Source organism: Pongo pygmaeus, chromosome 3 (genome assembly GCF_028885625.2).
Source record: "Pongo pygmaeus isolate AG05252 chromosome 3, NHGRI_mPonPyg2-v2.0_pri, whole genome shotgun sequence".
NCBI classification, from domain to species: domain Eukaryota; kingdom Metazoa; phylum Chordata; class Mammalia; order Primates; family Hominidae; genus Pongo; species Pongo pygmaeus.
In genome coordinates, this window is record NC_072376.2 from 47,563,175 (window position 1) to 47,583,400 (window position 20,226).

General features: G+C 40.1%; 1 protein-coding gene across 1 annotated transcript in view; it reads right to left on the bottom strand.

Annotated features, from left to right (window-relative positions):
* Window positions 1-512: 512 nt before the first annotated feature.
* The window catches only part of TXK (TXK tyrosine kinase), a 49,889-nt gene continuing 30,175 nt past the window's right edge, over window positions 513-20,226 (bottom strand). The window contains exons 10-14 of the mRNA XM_054485115.1: window positions 16,419-16,635; window positions 12,902-12,966; window positions 10,465-10,583; window positions 8,083-8,240; window positions 513-4,589 (exon numbers count right to left, since the gene is read on the bottom strand). Of these exons, the coding sequence (XP_054341090.1) occupies window positions 4,521-4,589; window positions 8,083-8,240; window positions 10,465-10,583; window positions 12,902-12,966; window positions 16,419-16,635 (628 nt within the window). The 3' untranslated portion in view covers window positions 513-4,520. The remainder of the gene's footprint in view (window positions 4,590-8,082; window positions 8,241-10,464; window positions 10,584-12,901; window positions 12,967-16,418; window positions 16,636-20,226) is intronic.

Below are 20,226 nucleotides of genomic sequence, written 5' to 3' on the forward strand. Positions count from 1 at the left end.
AAATCTATAAGAAAAAAACAACCCCATCAAAAAATGGGCAAAGGATATGAACAGACACTTTTCAAAAGAAGACATTTATTTGACCAACAAACATATGAAAGACAGCTCATCATCACTGGTCATTAGAGAAATACAAATCAAAACCACAATGAGATACCATCTCACACCAGTTAGAATGGCAATCATTAAAAAGTCAGGAAACAACAGATGCTGGAGAGGATGTGGAGAAATAGAAACGCTTTTACACAGTTGGTGGGAGTGTAAATTAGTTCAACCATTGTGGAAGACAGTGTGGTGATTCCTCAAGGATCTAGAATCAGAAATACCATTTGACCCAACAATCCCATTACTGGGTATATACCCAAAGGATTATAAATCATTCTACTATAAAGACACATGCACACATATGTTTATTAAACTTAAAGTATAATTTTAAAAAACAGTTAAAAATTGGAAACAACTCAAATATCCATTGAAATTAGAATAGATAAATATGTAAAATAGTTGTACAATTCAAGACAATGCAGAAATGGGAATAAATGAAATACAACTACATACAACATAGATGGATCAAACAAACATACCATAAAATTCCATTTATAGAACGTTTAAAAATAGCCCATACAAATCCACGGTGTTGGAACTCAGGATATTAATTACTCTTGGGTCAGTGACTTAAATAGGGAATGAGAATGGCTTCTGGAATTCTAGAATGTTTTCTTTCTTTATTTTCTTTTCTTTTTCTTTTTCTTTTTTTGACAGAGTTTCACTCTGTTGCCCAGGCTGGAGTATAGTGGCACCATCTTGGCTCACTGCAACATCTGCCTCCCAGGCTCAAGCGATTCTCACTTGTGCACCTCAGCCTCCCAAGTAGCTGAGATTACACGCATGTACCACTGCACCTGGCTAATTTGTGGGTGTGTATGTGTGTTTAGTAGAGGTGGGGTTTCACCATGTTGGCCACACTGGTCTCAAACTCCTGGCCTCAGGTGATCCACCCACCTTGGCCTGCCAAAGTGCTGGGACTACAGGCGCGAGCCACCACACCTGGCCAGAATGTATCATTTCTTGATCTGAGTCTGGTTACAGAGATGTATTCACTTTGCCAATATCAATAATGCTATATACTCATGATTTGTGTAGTTTTCTTTATGTATGCGTGAGCAAAGAGTTAATAGCGGGTCTGTACCATTTTTCTCCCAGAACTAAGCCTGCCTTGGAAATTTTAGGTTTGTCTTATCCCAGCACAAGTTTCCTGTAAATGACCCAAATTAAGATAAATTTGGAATGTTGGGTATCAGGGACAGACATCCATTTTGTGCACTGTGAAACCTACAATCTATGGGACAGTACATGGGGCTGGGAGACCTGTGAACTGTAGGCCTATATGACTGGTTGGAAACCCAGGTAGAAGCTTCTTTGCATCAAGGCGAACCCCACATACCACAACCTCATCCACATACCACGAGCTCATGCACACTCTTTAGGCAGGTGAGGAGGGACCCAAACATCATGCATGCTTAATTTCCTGTCCTGTATCCTACTATAAAGCTAAGCAAATTTAGTGGTAGGCTAAATGCTATTGTATCTCATCAGTTTGCTTGCCAGTCCAAACATGTTACCAATACCATGTTGGTACCATGTATTGCACTTCAATAAAAAGTTTACTAAATTCCCTTATCTATTCTTGCCAAAAGGTTATTTTCACTGATTATATATTCCGCTTGGCCTCCAAATTCCTTCCATTTTTCTGAGCCTCCTCGCTCTCTGTTGACCTCCTATATTCTCCTTTTTAGGACTCTACAATTGACCCCTAAACCTCCTATTCATTTCTTATGCAGAGCTGTTTAAATATTGCACTATCTCACCTCAAATGACCCAGAGAACCCTCAGATCAATAACTAATATTAAGATTGGTTGCAAAACATAGTTCCTTTCCAGGAGAAGTTGTATAACTATCTCTTTTTTTTTTGACAGAGTCTCACTCTGTCGCCCAGGATAGAGGGCAGTAGCACGGTCTCGGCTCACTGCAACTTCCACCTCCTGGGTTCAAGCAATTCTCCTGCCTCAGCCTCCCGAGTAGCTGGGATTACAGGCACATGCCACCACGCCTGGCTAACTTTTCATATTTTTAGTAGAGACAGGGTTTCACCATGTTGGCCAGGCTGATCTCTAACTCCTGACCTCAGATGATCCACCCGCCTCGGCCTCCCAAAGTGCTGGATTACAGGCATGAGCCATTGCATCTGGCTGACTACCTCTTAAAGAAACTTTCTTGTTTAGTTAGACAAAGAATGGTAAATCTCTTTCCATGCACATTCAAACTTCACACATTATCTGGACTCTTAGTTACCTAGGACATAACCCCAGTTATTCTTGTTCCTAATTTGGTACCTCAAATTTTCCCGAGTTGTTAAAACAAAAGGAATAGAGCTGCCTAGCACCTTAGAAGTGCCGCACCCTCTTAGAAGTGCCAGGCACTGTCATAGTTGTTGCCCTCTTAGAATGATTTACCTCTGGGTGTCACTCTTTGCTCTGTACCTGGTACATCTATAGTGATGGCAGGTGCTCCATACTCAGTCCTAGCTTTTCAGTGTTTGGCTTTGCTGGGTTTTTTCTTTCTTTCTTTCTTTTTGAGAGAAATGGGGACTTCCAAGCTGAGTAAAACCTGGAAAGGGAAACTTGCTGCAGCCATATATTGATACTACATTATTTCCTATGTCATAACATTGACTTCCCTTCCATCTGCTTTTGCTGTTTAGTAGTCTCATGTCTTCTTGAGCTAGACTATCTTATGTAAATTCATGTTATGTGAATTGAAGTCTCAGTAATAAGAGCCTTCTGTCTCTCCTCACCATAACAGGAGTCATAGGAAAGGGGGTGTGATAGTCTCAGAAACAGCCTAGCATCTCATACAAACTTGTTTCTGTTTTTGAGACAGGGTCTTGCTCTATCACCCAGGCTGGAGTGCAGTGGCACAATCATGGCTCATTGCAGCCTTGACCTCCTGGGCTCCTGTCTCAGCCTCCCAAGTAGCTGGGACTACGTGCGTACATGCACCACTATACCTAGCTTTTTTTTCTTTTCCTTTCTTTTTTTTTTTTTTAATAGAGACAGGATCTTACTTTGTTGCCCAGGCTGGTCACAAACTGGGCTCAAGCTATCTTCCCACCTCGGCCTCCCAAAGTGCTGGGATTATAGGCATGAGCCACCACATTCGGCCCAAACATTTCTGAGACCACTACTTGAACTATCAAGTCTCTTCTTGTAACTGATTCTCATTAGAAATAATACACATTTATTGAATGTCATTGCTATATAAAGATACCATTCTTTGAGTGGGGGAAATATAATTTAAAAGTCGCAACTACTGATAATCAACAATTTAAACTCTAATGAGAATCATAAAGCTTGTTCCCAGAGAACCATGATACAGGGTGGGACAGTACGCAAATAATGGGCTCCTGTTGTTAGACTTCATGGTAATTACACTTGTGCTTTCTCCAGTATCTTTCTTCCTATTGTACTCCTGAAGCACTCAGAATGATAAAGATAAATTTCTGATCATTCCTACAAAGAGTGCAGGCAAAGTTAAGATTTAACTGTGATTACTGGTTGTTTCATCTCGAATTCAAAATCCTGGATTTCCAAAACAATGGAGCTTGATGTCACATTTGGCTATCTTGCTTTTGTCTCCTATTCTGGAAAGAACAAATCATCTTCCTGAAAATTACAGGAGACACTTAGTATGACAAAATAAGGCCTCTGAAACTGTCTAATCTCACATGTAAAAAGTGTAAAATCACAGAACTAAAATCAGGTTCCGGATTTTCCTGGAAATAGAATGTCACCAGGATCTGTTCAAAGATGAGCTTTGGCTACATTTTATAACAGTGTTTAAAACTCGAATGCAAAAAACTGCTTTCAATATAATCAGATATGTGCAAAAACAATTTGTTAAATAACATGGGAAGATTATATTAACAAAAGACATTTCCAGAATACTAACATTCATGTGGTTTATAAAGGTGCATTTTCTGTAAAGAGCTATACAGCCCAAAAACATGAAATTCTTCAAGGGAGTCCCCTTTATCCCATGAGTTGGAAGAATTTATTTTCATATTCTATGCATGGATCACTGAAGTGATGAATGTCACCCGTCTTCAAGAAGGAAACACTCTCAGTCTTGTGAAGAAGAACCTCAAGGGTTCCTGGGGCTATGATCATGAAGAGCACCACTATGAAGACTGCTGCAAAGCCTTTTTCACTTCTTCACATTTGGGATGTGAAATATTTTACAGAAAAATAGGAGTGTGCAAGTCCCTCTCACACATAGAAAAACGATTGTCTGAATATTCTTAAATTTTTAAAACTTTTAAAAGCTGTGATCTTTGCACTATTTTCAAGAGTCAGCAACTCTGAAGAAAGATATTCACCATAAGTGACCCCATATGGTGAAGATATTCACAATAAATGACAGTTTTGCAAGATGACTCTTTGGGTTGGCATTCCGTTTCCGGTCACCAGGTTTCCGCAATCTCTGTGAGAGCCCGCAGCAGCTCGGCAAACGTAGGGCGGCCTTCAGGTTTCTGGAAAAGGGAAGTGGGGGTGGTTAGCTCAGCTTAACCCACTTATGCCAAGGGTTCCATTTTTGGAACGCTAAGCATGTGGGAGTTATTTATATCCCACTGCTCGAGGTCATCGCCAAGGTCTGATTTTTCACTCATGCAAAAATTCAAAAAATTGCCACCTGCGGCATAAATGGGCTAAGGATCACTCAGAGACCAGCTCTGGAACTTGCTAGCAGAGACCTGAATCCAGGCTGGCTCTTCACAAAAAGGAAGAGAAAGATATCTTGACTGACATACCACAGCATGGTATTGGCAGTTGAGTGAGGCGTGAATATGAAAATGTTAGAGAATGCTGCAAAAATAAAATGGCTAGACCTGCAAACACTAGCAACATGTGGCTATTTAAATTTAAATTCCTTAAGATTATATAAATGTTTAAATTCAGTTATTCAGTCATGCTAGCCACTTTTCAAGAACCCAATAGCCAGAAGTGGCTGCCATATTGGGCAGCACAGATAATAGAACGTTTCGGCATCTCAGAAAGTACTCTAGGACACCACGACCCTAGAGATATATTTGGATGACTTGACATGTGTGAGGTAAAGAAAGGGCTGGGAGAAGGGGCATCTAGCATACCAGGCTCGCAAGCTCAGTTCAGGGTATCTATGACACCTGAGCCGTTATAGAAAGGAGGATTTCAGTCAGAAAGCAAAAGGCATGATTTCATGAGGGACTTTGAAGGTCTTGGGGCACAGGTTGTGCTTTCAGTTTCAGTCAACAGAAAAATAAGAGTGTGGAAGTCCCTCTCGCACATAGAAAAATGATTGCTGAATATTCTTACATTTTAAAAAGTTTTAAAAGCCTGTGATCTTTGCACAGTTTTCAAGAGTCAGCAACTCTAAAGGAAGATATTCACCATAAGTGACCCCATATCCCTGGTCATGGAGCCAAGGATTGGAGCATTTTTTCCTACTTCACTTAGGGGTGTGATTTAGCTCTGATTCCATGAGGAAGAAGAGATGGCACTGTCAGCATATTTTAAAACTGTGGGAAACAGAGCTACTCATAGTAGCCACATTCTCACAGGTGTCATTGACAGCAGGGTCAGCGGAAAGACACCCCTCTTCATGGCTCATAAACAGAGAGCATCAATAAAACAGAGAGCAGAAGACAGCACAAGTGCAAGTGAGGGTCCTCATTGAGACTCTGGGCATAAATTGTGGAGCTCTGTGAGGAGCCTGTATCTGTGCATGAATCCTGAAATTTGTCTCTCAAAGATAACATAATCACGTTTGACTCTAATGCCCTAAGCACATGGGGTAAAGTTGTAGGCAAAATCAACTTTTGCACCTGACATAATGGCTCACATCTGTAATCCCAGCACTTTGGGAGGCCAAGGCAGGAGGACTGCTTGAGGCCTGGGCAACAAAGTGAGACCCCCATCTCTAGAAAAAATTTTAAAAAATTAGCTGGTCATGGTGGCACATCACTGTAGTCCCAGCTATTCAGGAGGCTGAGCTGGGCCGATTGCGTAAGCCCAGGAGGTCAAGGCTGCAGTGAGCTGTGATTATGCCACTGCACTGTAGTCTGGGAAACAGAGCAAGACTCTGTCTCAAAAATAAATCAACTTTTTCTTTTCTTTTTTTTTTTTTTTTTTTTTGGAGACAGTCTCGCCCTGTCGCCCAGGCTGGAGTGCAATGGTGGGATCTTGGCTCACTGCAACCTCTGCCTCCCAGGTTCAAACAATTCTCCTGCCTCAGCCTCCCGAGTAGCTGGTATTACAGGTGCCCGCCACCATGCCCAGCTAATTTTTTTGTATTTTTAGTAAAGACAGGGTTTCACCATGTTAGCCAGGCTGGTCTCGAACTCCTGACCTCGTGATTCGCCCGCCTCGGCCTCCCAAAGTGCTGGGATTACAGGCATGAGCCACCACACCCGGCCAAATCAACTTTTTCAAACAAATAAATCAACATAACCACACCATTGTATTAATCAATGTTGTGACTGCAATTTGAGACTAATATTTACATGGTCCTTCTGACAGCATCCTATTTATCACTTCCCTTCCTCCTTCTATGTCTCAGTCCCACTTACCTATAACATCTCAATAAGTATTATATTACACACACACATATGTGTGTATTATTTCATACACAACATATACTTCTGAGCTACTTACATTGTTATTGCAAAGATGCTCCTAAAACAGCTGTTTATTACTACTTACTGAACATTTTTCTGAACATTTTTTTCTTACAGCTTGCTGAACATTTTTCTATGTCTTTCAAGATTCCTTGTAATGTAGTTAATATATGTAAAATATTTTCATACATTGGGGCTCTCTATAAATGTAATGCTTCTTGGAATATGAACAACCACATCACTCTTAAAATATTCAATATTCTAGTGTCTGTGGATTGATAATCAAGTGCTTTATTTTTTCAGCCAGGAGGAAACTTCTCATCAAGCTGTAATTTCCAGCTGAAACTGTCAGCTGGAAAGAGAGCAAAGCTCTCAAAATCACAGGGAATTTCACTGAGAAGGGCAGGGGTGTGTTGAGTCAGTGCCCAGAGGTGGAAAAGAAGCCCCTCTGGCTTTATTTCTAAGCTTGGCATTTCAACAAATAGAAAAACTAAGTTCTGGAGAGATTTCTTCCTGAGTGGAAGTTCCTGACACACTTTCTGCCTCCATTCCTATTCTAGTTTAATCTGTAGCAGGAGTCCTGACTGCCAGAAGACAGATGAAACCCATTACTATTAGCATTGGAAAAGCAAGACAAAGCAAAGTTGAGTGAAGTAAATGGAAACACCATCTTTCTTTTTCAACCTGTAAGTTTAACAAACCTGGTTCTACCCTTAGTTTCCACCATTAATTGTTTTATTTATTTGTTTATTTTATTTTATTTTTTTTTTGAGACAGAGTCTTGTTCTGTTGTCCAGGCTGGAGTGCAGTGGCGCAATCTCAGCTCACTGTAGCCTCTGCCTCCTGGGTTCAAGCAATTCTCCTATCTCAGCCTCCCAAGTAGCTGGAATTACAGGCATGCACCACCATGCCCGGCTAATTTTTGTATTTTTAGTAGAGACGGGGTTTCACCATGTTGGCTGGGCTGGTCTCAAACTCCTGACCTCAGGTGATCCACCTGCCTCGGCCTCCCAAAGTGCTGAGATTACAGGCATGAGCCACTGCGCCCGGCCCATTAATTCTTAAAGCTAATAAAACATCTAATCACTGAGGCTTGAGTAACACCAAGAGTTCCTGCAAGAACCAATCTCAAACAGATAAGACTCAGAAAATGCACTGAATTCCTCAGATAACAGGCCATTGTTCAAAACAAAATGGATTCATGACTTTGTAGTGAGTTTGAGATAGTACTTCAGACTCTCAGGATCATGACCAAGACACAGATGCCTTTTCCTGCCATGACAGAGTTCTGAAGTAATGTTTGTGATAATCAGGTCTGTTCTCGGATGCTGGGACTGCCAACCTTTATAGGAAAGTAACGTATACTTACCTCATGCCAGCAGCTGTACATGACTTCATATATGGACATTGGTGCCAGGTGAGGGCGATATAGCCTGAAGCCTTTAGAAATAGCTTCCACGACTTGCAAATTTGACTTATTTTCAAAAGGCATTTTTCCTTCTGTAAAAACTTCCCACATTAAAACTCCTGCAAACAAAAATGCAGGAAAACAAGGGGTTAGAGAGAAATGATTGCTTGGGAACTGAAGGAACAATTTCAAACTACAAGGCATTATTTTTGTGCTCCAGGCTTTGGCTTTGGGCTATAACCATCCTGAGTAACAGCGGTTCTATCAAGGAAGCAAATCATGTTCACCTTAGTTTTCAAAGAGGCCTGTAACCTGAAAATAATCTAAGTGAAAACAATGCCTTTCCTTTTCCATGGGTCTTGATTGCCTCCCCTATCAGGAGAAAATGCCGGTAGCATTTTCTTTTTTTTTTTTTTTCTCTTTTTTTGAGACAGGGTCTCGCTCTGTCACCCGGGCTGGAGTGCAGTGGCATGATCTCAGCTCACTGCAACCTCTGTCTCCCGGGTTCAAGCAATTCTTCTGCCTCAGCCTCCGAGTAGCTGGGATTACAGGCACCCACCACCACGCCCAGCTAATTTTTCTATTTTTAGTAGAGGCGGGGTTTCACCATGTTGGCCAGGCTGGTCTCGAGCTCTGACCTCAGGTGATTCGACCGCCTCAGCCTCCCAAAGTGCTGGAATTACAAGCGTAAGCCACCACGCCCGGCCCAGCATTTTCATTTCTAAATAGCAGTCATGTCCCTGCATCCTGAAATCAATGAACCTTTCTGCCATTCCATAGAAACCGACAGGATTATGTGAGCCTCTGCTGCCTACTTAGCCAAGAGTTTCAGCCAGTAAATGGCATGTGTCCCCTTCTTTCTGCTAAAAGATTAGACTGATGGGCAGAGCCCCAGAATATCTAGCAGGGGCTCTGTACATAAGTAGGTGTCCAATAATCATTGATTGATTGATTACTGAAACTCCTGCAAGAACTCCCAATTTGAGTTCATTTAATTATTCGCTTATTCTACAAATACTTACTAGACATTGATGAGAGGCGAGGCCTCTGCTGGGGCCTGGAGATTTTATAAGTGTGAGATCAATCCATGTGCCTAAGGAGCTCACTGTTCAATGAGGGAGACAAGTAGGTAAAATTCAGGGAGTTCTAATTGTTTGGCAACCTTTGATGAGGTCCTTATATTGCTCTTCATTGGTCTCTAAGATGTGGTCTCACAACCTTTAATTGCTCTTCAGCAGAGCTTCAAGTGTCACCTGCTGAGACTATCATATGTCCATGGAGAGCTAATGAGATTAATGACACAAGCTTAACTTTATTGTATGTTTTTAAATTTATGTTTTAATTTTTTTGAGGCAGGGTCTTGCTCTGTCATCAAGGCTGGAGTACAGTGGCACGATCCTGGCTTACTATAACCTCAAATTCCTGGGCTCAAGCAATCCTCCTGCCTCAGCCTCCTGAGGAACTGGGACTACAGGTATCTTCCACCACACCTGGCTAATTTTTTTTTTTTTTTTTTGTAAAGACAGTGTTTCTAGGTTGCCCAGGCTAGTCTTGAACTCCTGGTCTCAAACAATCCTCCCCACCTCAGCCTTCCAAAGTGCTGGAATTGTAGGCCTGAGCCACTGTGCCAAGTTTTAACCTTATTGTAGACAATAAAACTGACACTCTTCTGAGGACCCAGAACCCACAAGCATCCAGGAAGTTTGGGGTGAAAGAGGATAGATAGAGTTTTGCATATTTATTACCATTTTTTGAAAATCAACCCTGAAACTTCACTGGACATGGGTCTATGGTGTCTCTTTCTCAATGAAGAACATTATCCAATATGAATATCAATTCACAGATCCCAAGGAAGCGTATGTCTAAATTCCACAAACTTTAAAGATAAGGAAGTAAATGAGATGCCACCATTTTTTAAACTCAGGTTTTAAGTTCAGGTTAACAACTGAACAACTGGAAAATAGTCAAGCTGCTTCACAGTTTAGACAATGAAGTTTATTAATTACACTCTAAACAATGTCATAAGATCATTTTCCCTTCAAGCCTCTGCGGAGTGGAAAACTTATCTGAGTTTGTTTTCTAGATCAGTAGACTCTTTGTTATGGTTTTACAGTGAGTGCCCATGGAGGAAGGAAAAGATCCAAAAGGCAGACTTATGTAAGAAGTTATGTGACACCAGTTGCCAAAGACAGTTGGGATGTGGTTAGAACAAATAGAAGGAAGCACAATTACAAGAAGACTTTTAAAAAAAATGCTACATCAATTAGGAAATCAAAGTTAAAAATAACATATTGCCCATTTTATTAAATCAAGCTCCAGCAAGTGAACATCAGAGGCACTCACCAAATGACCAGACATCAGATTTACTGCTGTACTTATTGAAAAGAAAAACTTCAGGAGGGGACCACTTGATTGGGAACTTGGCTCCAAAAGAACTGACATACTCATCATCCAAAACGTACCTAAGGTTATCAGATTCAAAGCACATTGTGTTAATTACCTCCAAGCTCTATTTACTTCAAATCCCTTTAGTTAACTCTAAGTTGCTAAAAGACGAAGTATTTTACCCCAGAAAGGTTGTGGACGCCTTCTTGTTAGTAGAGTGTGAAAGTGTCCCTGATAATGTTTCCTCCCCAAACCAAGTCTCAACTGTGTTTGTTTTATGTGGACCTCTGAAAATCATAATGCTGCTTCAGTTCCAAACGTGGCTCACTGTTTATGTTAATTATGGTAAATTCTTAACTCTACAAAGAAGCATGCTAAAGGCTCCAACAACCAAGATTATAAAAAGGAAATAAAAGACCACTCTTCCCAGGGGTGGGGAAAACAAAGACCACTCTTCTTAAAATGGAAATGAATGATTCAAAGTTGGATGTCGAATTTTCTTCCATGTGCATGTTTTTATGTGGGGCATAGAGAAGGGGGGAAAGTAAAAGTATATGAACATAATGCTTCTGATATGACAAATCCCTAATGCATTAGAGTGGCCCTATATGGAAAGAAATCAAGAATAACTACCATCTCCTTAAAAAAATAACAAGTTGAACCCTCTCTCTTTTTTGAGAATTGTACGCAGGGATGTCCAAATGTGAGAAACTGAGGAGAAGAGACAAAAATAAACTTGTGCTTGTTGTCCCTTAAATATACAATATAGTTTTTCACAGTGTTTATTAATGCTGCCCCTACACTCTCACTTTTTTTTTATATACACTACCTCCCTCCACCTGTCAGCACTTTATTGAGTCAGAGGTCATTCTACTTAGGTAAAGAATGACTAACAGAAAACAAAGAGAGAAAAGCCATTGTTTATAGACTTCGAATTTTTCAAGTCTAAGCTCTTCAGAGAAGAAAGATTGAGTTATTAACAAAATATCTTGGAAAATTGGCCATGAACAGGAGTGAGATCTCACTACCACCACCCCTATTACCACCACTATCTAGAAAAAGATCCCCTGAGCTAGAGGAATGGGGGAAATAGAAGGGAAAGAAAAGGGGGGTACTAGACATTAGTAGATCAGTGGGTTAGGGTCCTGTATCTTGTACCCTAAAGGGCTGCCCAAGTGCTTTAGGAAAGAAACTCCTACTCCCACATTAGGTTGGTGGGATTTAAAAGTGACACAGAACCGGTGCTCTTTTCCCCAGGTACAGCCCTCGGAAAGGCAGAAAGATGCCAATGAACAAATGGCTGTGGATGTGCCTAGGTAAATGAGATCTGAGATCACACCATGGAATTTTGTAATCATAAAGAATGCCGGCCAGGTGAGACTGCTCACACCTGTAATCACAGCACTTTGGGAGGTGAGGTGGGTGGATATTTGATGTCAGGAGTTCAAAACCAGCCTGGCCACATGGTGAAACCCTGTCTGTACCAAAAATAAAAAATTAGCTGGGCATGGTGGCATGTAACTGTAGTTCCAGCTACTCGGGGGGCTGAGGCAGGAGGATAGCTTGAGCCTGGGAGGTCGAGGCTGCAGTGAGACGAGAGAGCACCACTGCACTCCAGCCTGGGTGACAGAGCAAGACTCTGTCGAAAAAAAAAATGCCAGTTCTGAATGAATCTTGCAGAAAAAATTCAGTATGTGTTAGCAGCTACCTGTTTGAATGGCCAGCCAAAGACAAGACCAGAGGATGGTGGCTGCAATGATGCCATGCACACAGATAACAAAAGGACCAGTAAGCCACCTCCCTATCAGTACTATAGCCCCACGAGACACAAGAACTTGGACTTTGAAGCTTAGGGAAGCTAGAGAGAAACCCCAAATTCCCTGTGATTATATTTCTAGCACCACCCCAAAAAAGGATGCTCAAAATTTAAACTATATTGAGTTGTAGAAAAATATGGTTAAATTTTTCACACTCTTGAATTGTAGACTTAAAGTCAACTACTATACTTAATAATAGAAATGTTTGGTGAGGATATAGAAAAATCAGAGCTGAGCAAATAAATTTCTTTCTTTTTCTTCCATAAACATATGTATATCAGAAATGCTTTTTTCTTCACGTTTCTCAGTGGATCAAGAAATTCCTTTTTTAATTTTAAGATATACCATAGTTTTGTTAAAAGATGAGAAGAATAGCCCACAGTAAACATTTACCTCACAGCTAAAATTGGTACATGTCCCAAAATTCAAAGTGAGCCAGTAGGCCATACAACCAGGCCTACAACCTAGGAAGATAAAAACACAGCCTGCAGCATCTTCAGTTTATCAGTAAACAAATGTAAGATTCCCTCTTATGAGTAAACAAACAAACAAAATACATATATATACATAGCATGTACCTTGTCATTCCAAAGTCCGAAATTTTTACTATGCATGTTGAACTGACCAAACAATTCCTTGCCGCCTATGGAAAGAAGAAAAGAATCCAAGTTTGAATACAAGCTTTTATTTCAAGAGTTTTTCGTCTCCTCTTCCTTAGGTTATTTGGACCCCACACTACCTCTCTGTGTGGACAGCCAAGTCATTTTTATGGTGATATCCATCAATGGTATAGATTCAATAGTTTGCCTTCACTTTTTTTTTTTGAGACAGGATCTGGCTCTGTTGCCCAGGCTGGAGTGCAATGGCACCATGTCGGCTCACTGCAACTTTCCCTTCCTGGGGTCAAACCATCCTCCCACCTTAGCCTCTTAAGTAGCTGGTACTACAGGCACACATCACCACACCCAGCTAATTTTTCTATTTTTGGTAGAGATGGGGTTTCGCCATGCTGCCCACGCTGGTCTTGAACTCCTGGCCTCAAATGACCCACCCACCTTGGCTTCCCAAAGTGCTGGGATTACAGGAGTGAGCCACCATGCCCAGCCTGCCCTCAGGATTAATTCAATCTGAAAGATGATACAACTATGAATCTTGGCATAAAAATAGTGTATATTTTTTAACATCTTTATAGGAAAGCCCAAAATACATAACAGATAAGGCATAGTCATTTTATATCTTTGGGATCTCTAATACGTAATAAAAATTAAGAAAATATAGTTTAAAACATATTGCACTAAAGATAACTATTTACAGTGATAATTTCATATTTCTTAAAATTATCACAATGAACTGAATATAATGCTATGTAGAAACAATATGTCTGATGCCAAAGCAATTCATTTTCAGCAACTTAATCCAGAAAATCATTGATTTGATTATTTAGCCTCATGTACGTAAACTAGATAAACTATTTGATAGAATTTTCCCCTTTTCAGCTAATTTGTGGTTCAATTAGTCAAGCAACAAAAGCAAGAAACTTGAAATAATAAATCACAAGGAACCAGTTTAGAAGATGCCAGCAAGTCCTAGCAATGACCAAACCACAAGAAAAGTTCTTGACAGGGAAAAGACTCATTGTTCACGGACATATTTTAAGTAGCATATAGGGAGATAAAATAGAACACAAAAGAAAATGAGCAAACAAGGAAAAAAAACAGGAATAGGAGGGCCTGTGAGAAGCCATTTGGAGCAAATAAAATGACCAGAACTTGTCATCGCATTGTTATCCGGAAAGACAAACCTGCAGAGACTAGGAAAGTGAGCTAGGTGGAGTTTATACTGTATTCATCCACTCAAAAATGTGCTCATTTCTCCTAGGTGCTGGATACTGGGGAATGTGCCTTTAGGGATTTTTTTTTAATGATCTATCTCTGTAATAGCAATAGTTAGCATTGCTGAGCTCCTCTACATGCTAGACACTGTTTATTAACTCATGTAATTCTTCCAACAAACCCATATGAGGAAGGTGCTATAATTAATACCACTTTACTGGTTAACCAGCTTGCCCAAGGTCTCACAGCTAGTAAAAAACAGAAACAATATTTCAACCCAGCTAGCCTGGCTCTAGAGCAGTCATTCTCAACCTCAACTTCATATGAGGCTCATCAGGGGAATTTTCAAAAAATATTGATGGCTGGGTTTCAGCCACAGAGATTCTGATTTAATTGGCCTGGGGTATGGCCTGGCTATTGCAATTTTTCTAAAAGCTTCCAAGTAATTGTAATGCACACCAAAGTTTGCAGTTTTTGAGAATGACTGCAACCTGTGTTCTTAATCACTGCGTGGCATCTCAGATATCTAGGCCTTGATCTCAAAGACTCTAAGTCTCATAAGATAGACTCTAGTATTTGTATAAACGACGTAAATAATTAACTATTGGGTGAAGCAGTAAATAGCAAATGCCCTGAGTGTTCCAAGCCATGGGTGGGATAAGCATACTTCCCAAGGTGTGCAGGGGCCAATGTAACTATGCTCCCTTTTTGTCCCCAAAATACTGCAGCCTGAACAGTGAGTAATATGATCACTTTGATCATGTGTGGTGGAAGCACAGAATTACTTCCAAGGGGTGATATCAGGGATTTCTCATAGACTTCTCCAATTCTCATTTGAGTTAATTTTTAGATTTAGAAATGAGACATGGAAGAACATAAGGACATCAAGGGAATAGTGTGATTATCACGAATAAATGTGGAATGGACAGAAAGTGTTACTCAAGGGGAGGTAGCAATGCAGGGAAGCAGTGCTGTTAGCATATGGTTTGGGGCAAGACAATCATTTATTTAAATAGGAATGTTCTGAGCATTACAGAAAAAAATAATTTAGCATTCCTAGTCTCTTCAATAATGCCAGTAGTGCTCTTGCAATCCTGTTAGGACCAAACTACCTCCACATCAGGAGCAGTTATGACCCTAGGTGACATTCTTTATATAAAGTGGAGACTAAAACTGGAACTTGTTCTTCACTGTTGTATCTCCAGTGCTTAGCAGAATGCTTGGCATATACTAGGCACTCGATACATGTTTGATTATGGGTTGAAAGAGAGAAAGGTGGAAGGAAAGAAAGAAGAAGGAAGAGAAGGAAGAAGGGAGAATGGAAAGGAAAGGAAATCAGTTTTAGTCACATGATAGGTTAGGTGGTTAATTAGTTCAAGGCATATTTAGAGTAAAGCCTTACTTGGCTATGAAATCTCCTTTGCAAAATTATGACTGAGAACCTAACTGACTCCATCTTGCTTCTAACCTCCAAGCTGTCCTTGTTCATTCCTGGGCATAGGCTAAACTAACTTTGGGAGGAATTTATAGTTTATAGTTTAAAACGAAGATGATAACAGCCCTTTCCAAAAACAAACCTCCCTCTTGCCTGGGGACTAGACTTCCTTTGTAGGACAGATAAATTAGCCACAAGATTAGAAATTATGGTTTAGGAGTCAGACAGCTGGAGGCTACAAGATTCTGACTCTCCTTAAACTGCTCCTAAGATCACTGCTTGAGATATTTTGCAGACCCTGCACTTGATGGATCAGGTAGCACCACCCAGATCGATTAACTGGCTCACCTGATCTTCTGTCCCCCACCCAGGAACTGACTCAGCATGAGGACAGCTTCAACTTCCAATGGTTTCATCTCCTACCTAACCAATCAGCTCTCCTGGCTTACTGGCTTCCCCCCACCCACCAAGTTGTCCTTAAAAACTCTGATCCCCATATGCTCGGGGAGACTGATTTGAGTAATAATAAAACTCCAGTCTCCTGCACAGCCGGTTCTGTGTGAATTGCTCTTTCTCTATCGCAATTCCTCTGTCCTGATAAATCGGCTCTGTCTAGGCAGCAGGCAAGGTGAACCCATTGGGCCTTTACAGCTACAGCATCAATGGACAATTGAAAACAAAGTTACATTTTACAACAAATTGCATGAATAGGTAAATGTTTAAAAATTAAATCAAGGACATATTATTCAAAGTATTCAAAGTAATTGTCACATCCTTCTGAATATAGGTATGATACATTAAAAAAAAGTAAATTTGCACCATACTTACCAAATCCCTATGAATATAGCCATTCCTCTCCAGATATTCCATTCCTTCACATATATCCTGGCATACACTCAGTAGCATTTCCTTCCTGAGCTTTCCTTTATTCTCCCTGAGATAGTTAAGCAGGCAGCCATTTTCCATGAACTCTGTCACAATGTAAAGGGGCTTCCGCTGTATACAGACCCCATAAAGTTGCACTAGCTTTGAATGAGATAATTTCCTGGTGAAGAAAAACATACACCAGTGAGCAGAATTGTGTTTGCATTTTTAAATGTTTGAACACAACTGGTAGTATTTACCATCTATTTATCACTCTCATTACCAAGATAAGATAAAAATCAACCCAAACACAGAGAAAGTAGTGCAGTTTCCTTGCCACTTAATGCACTGAGAATGTGGGGTCAAGAGTTTAAGTGGGGTCAAGAGTTGAGACAGAATATTACATGCCCTATATTCTACGTGTAAGCATTTTATTTTTCTCCTCTTCATTTTATAATCCTTTTGTTTCTTCATCACTGTTTATCCTTGCTACGTCAAGCAGATTTCCTTTCCTGTTCTTTGAATTCCAACTTTCCTACCTGCAGCTGTCCAGATGAAAAATTCTGGACAGACAAGAGGGAGGAAAGAGTGACTAAAAAAGAAAACAAAAATTAAATTCTAAAGCATGAAGTTCTTTAAAAGGAAATTTGTAGATAAAGTTGGAAACTAAAAGACATTTACCAGCATGAAAACTTGCAGTGTATTTAGTAATCACACACACACACACACACACACACAAGCCTTGAAAGTTGCCTATTAAAACATACCCAGAACTTTTTAGTTATCTAGACTTCAAAAGTTTATTGGTTTTGTGTGCGTGTGTGTGGAATATTATATTCAATCTCTAAAAGACTTTTATGCCAATTAGTCATCATGGAAAATAATACTCAAATTAATGCTTATAATTTTAGAAGATGTACCTTGTGTCAAACGTACCTTGAAAAGTTATTGCTTCTTTTCATTCATAAAGGTAAAATAAAATCAGTGACTTGGGAAGACTGTGTACCTTAACACAATGTATATGAACGATTTTTGACTCATTACCATAAAATTAGCTTGTGAAAACACTCCAGTTAATGAGGAAGAGAGGCATTCATAGAACTTAACATTATCTTAATTTGGAGATATATATACATTATATATATTTTGTCTTTTACTTTTTGAATTCATAAAGTGTACTTTCAGTTAAGGGATGCAGTTTACATGTATATAGAGTAAGTGCAGAAAAGCAAGTCTTGAGATGAAATATTAATTTGCCACAGGAAATCCACCAAGTTGATACCCACATGGAAGCATTTGAGAATTGAAACGTTACTGCATTTCCTTATCAAGATCACTGGTAAAAATCTAACAGAAATAAGGCAAACCCTTATCAGAAATCAGGCAAAAACAAACTCTCGCATGTGATTCAGTCTAACAAATATGACAAATATTTCTCACAAGCATAGAAAGATGCAAATGGAAAATCTACATTCTTGTTTGTTATAACTCTAGGACTTCTTAATACACATTATTTCTCAGTTTAGATAAGTATGTGGGATTCATCATAGGGCAAACACATTTAAATTTATTTAAATTTGTTATTTAAATATTTTAAGACCCTTTGCAGGCTTCTCCGGTTCTCCTTTTCTAATCATTCTCTTTCCCTAAGTAATCACATTAAGTTTCAGGGTTTTAAATATCATCATATCATTTTGATCACTCTCAAGTTAATACCCTCCACTCTGACCTTTTTCCTGAACCCCAGACTTATATATTGACCTCAACACTTCATCACACCTAATAAATAACAGGCTTCTCAAATCCAACATGTCCAAAGCAGAATTCTTGATTTTTCCCCCTAAACCTGTTTGGTCTTCCCCCATCTTTGTAAATAGCGCCATCCTTCGCCTGATATAATAACGTACATCAAAACCTTAGCATCATCTTTGTTCCTTTGGTTTCTTCCAACTACCTGCCACATTCAATTTATCAGCAAGTCTTGATGACTTTATCTCAAAAATGTATCCTGAAACAATTCTTCTCTTTCCATCTCTTGCCTTCTGACATATATTAGTTTTCCAAGAATTTATTGATAATTATGTTCATTAAGATCACGGTTTTTGTGCCCAGATAGTTCAGTTTTGATTTCAATTAGAAGCTCTAACAATGTTTTGTTGTGGGACTACAGGCAAATTACATAATGTAAGCCAAAAATAAAATTCTAAGCCCCTAACCATCTGAATGGACTCCTCCTCTTAACCAAGGGCATTCCAAAGTTAACCTGTAAAACTAGTTCAGGCCACAATGGGAAGAGGGAGTTGGACATGCCTCATAACCATTAACATCAACACAGACACTGAGACTGATAGAACAGACTCTTTAAGTCTACTAAGAAACATTTACAATCTATTTTCCCTGAAACCTTCTACCTGGAAGTTTCTCTGCATAATAAACACAGACCATCTGCATTGGTCTCCATAACTCTTTATAGTAACCCAGACATTCCTTTCCATTGATTCAAGTTCTTTGGATAATAACTCAACCAACTGTCAATCAGAAAATCTTTGAATCTGCCTATGACTTGGAAGCCCTCACTGATATGGACAGGAGACAGGGAAATACTGGGTAGAAGACGACAGTTTCCCCAGGAAAGTCCTCACCCTCAAGCCTAGATACCTATGGCCTTAAGTGAGAACAGCCATTCCTGTTTTTGTGCCCCGAAAGTTGCTTTTTGGCCCACCATACCCCCTATCCTGTACCTATATAAATCTCAAACTCCAGGTCCAGAAGCAGATGAGGAGATGAATAGACAAACAGCAGAATAGTACAGCAGAGAAGGGGAGGAAAGAAGGAACGTCAGGAGGAGTTTGGCTGGACCTGTCAGAGAATCGGCTGTTGGATGGCCAAACTCCAGGGGAAGATCATCTTCCCACCCCATCATCCCCTGTCCAGCTTCCCATCCATCCTGCTGAGAGCCACCTCCAACACTCAATAAAACCACACATGCATCCTTCAAGTTTGTGTGTGACCTGATCTTCCAGGACACTGGACAAGAGCTTGAGATACAGAAAGCTGTCATACTGGCCCCCTGCCCTTGCAAAAAGGCAGAGGGTTCACTGAGCTGGTTAACCCTTAAGCCATCTGTGGATCACAAGGCTAAAAGAGCACACTACAACGCAGACCCACTTGGGCTTTGGGAGTTGCAGACACCCACCCCTAGATGCTGCTGTTGTGCTAGAGCCCAAAAGCACTCACCCTGATTCCTGCACCTGCCCATCTGCATGCTCCCCATCCTGTAAAAGGTCATGGTGGCTGAACAGAGAGCCACACCTCTGTTGCATGTCCTGCAAGTGGGGACCAGAAAACTCTCCTGTTTCACCACTCCCTGTTGTCCTGCCTTTCCAGACCAAACCAATGTACATCTTACATGGATGGATTGATGTCTTACGTCTTCCTAAAATGTGTAAAACTATTTTTACATTTTGTCGGCCGATCACCTTGGGCACATATCATCAGGACCTCCTGAGGCTGTCATGGGCATGTCCTTAACCTTGGCCAAGTAAACTCTTAAATTAATTGAGACTTGTCTCAGATACATTTTGGTTTATAATAAGCCTTCTAAATGTTCTCTGTCTTATCTATAAAGTTGGGATCTTAATAGAAGCTACCTCTTGGAGTTGTGGTGCAGATTCATTAACTCATTCAATAATCCATAAATGTTTTTTAAGCACCAACTACATGCTATTCATCCTTTTAACACTCACCAGGTTTAACAGGAGAAACAAATAAA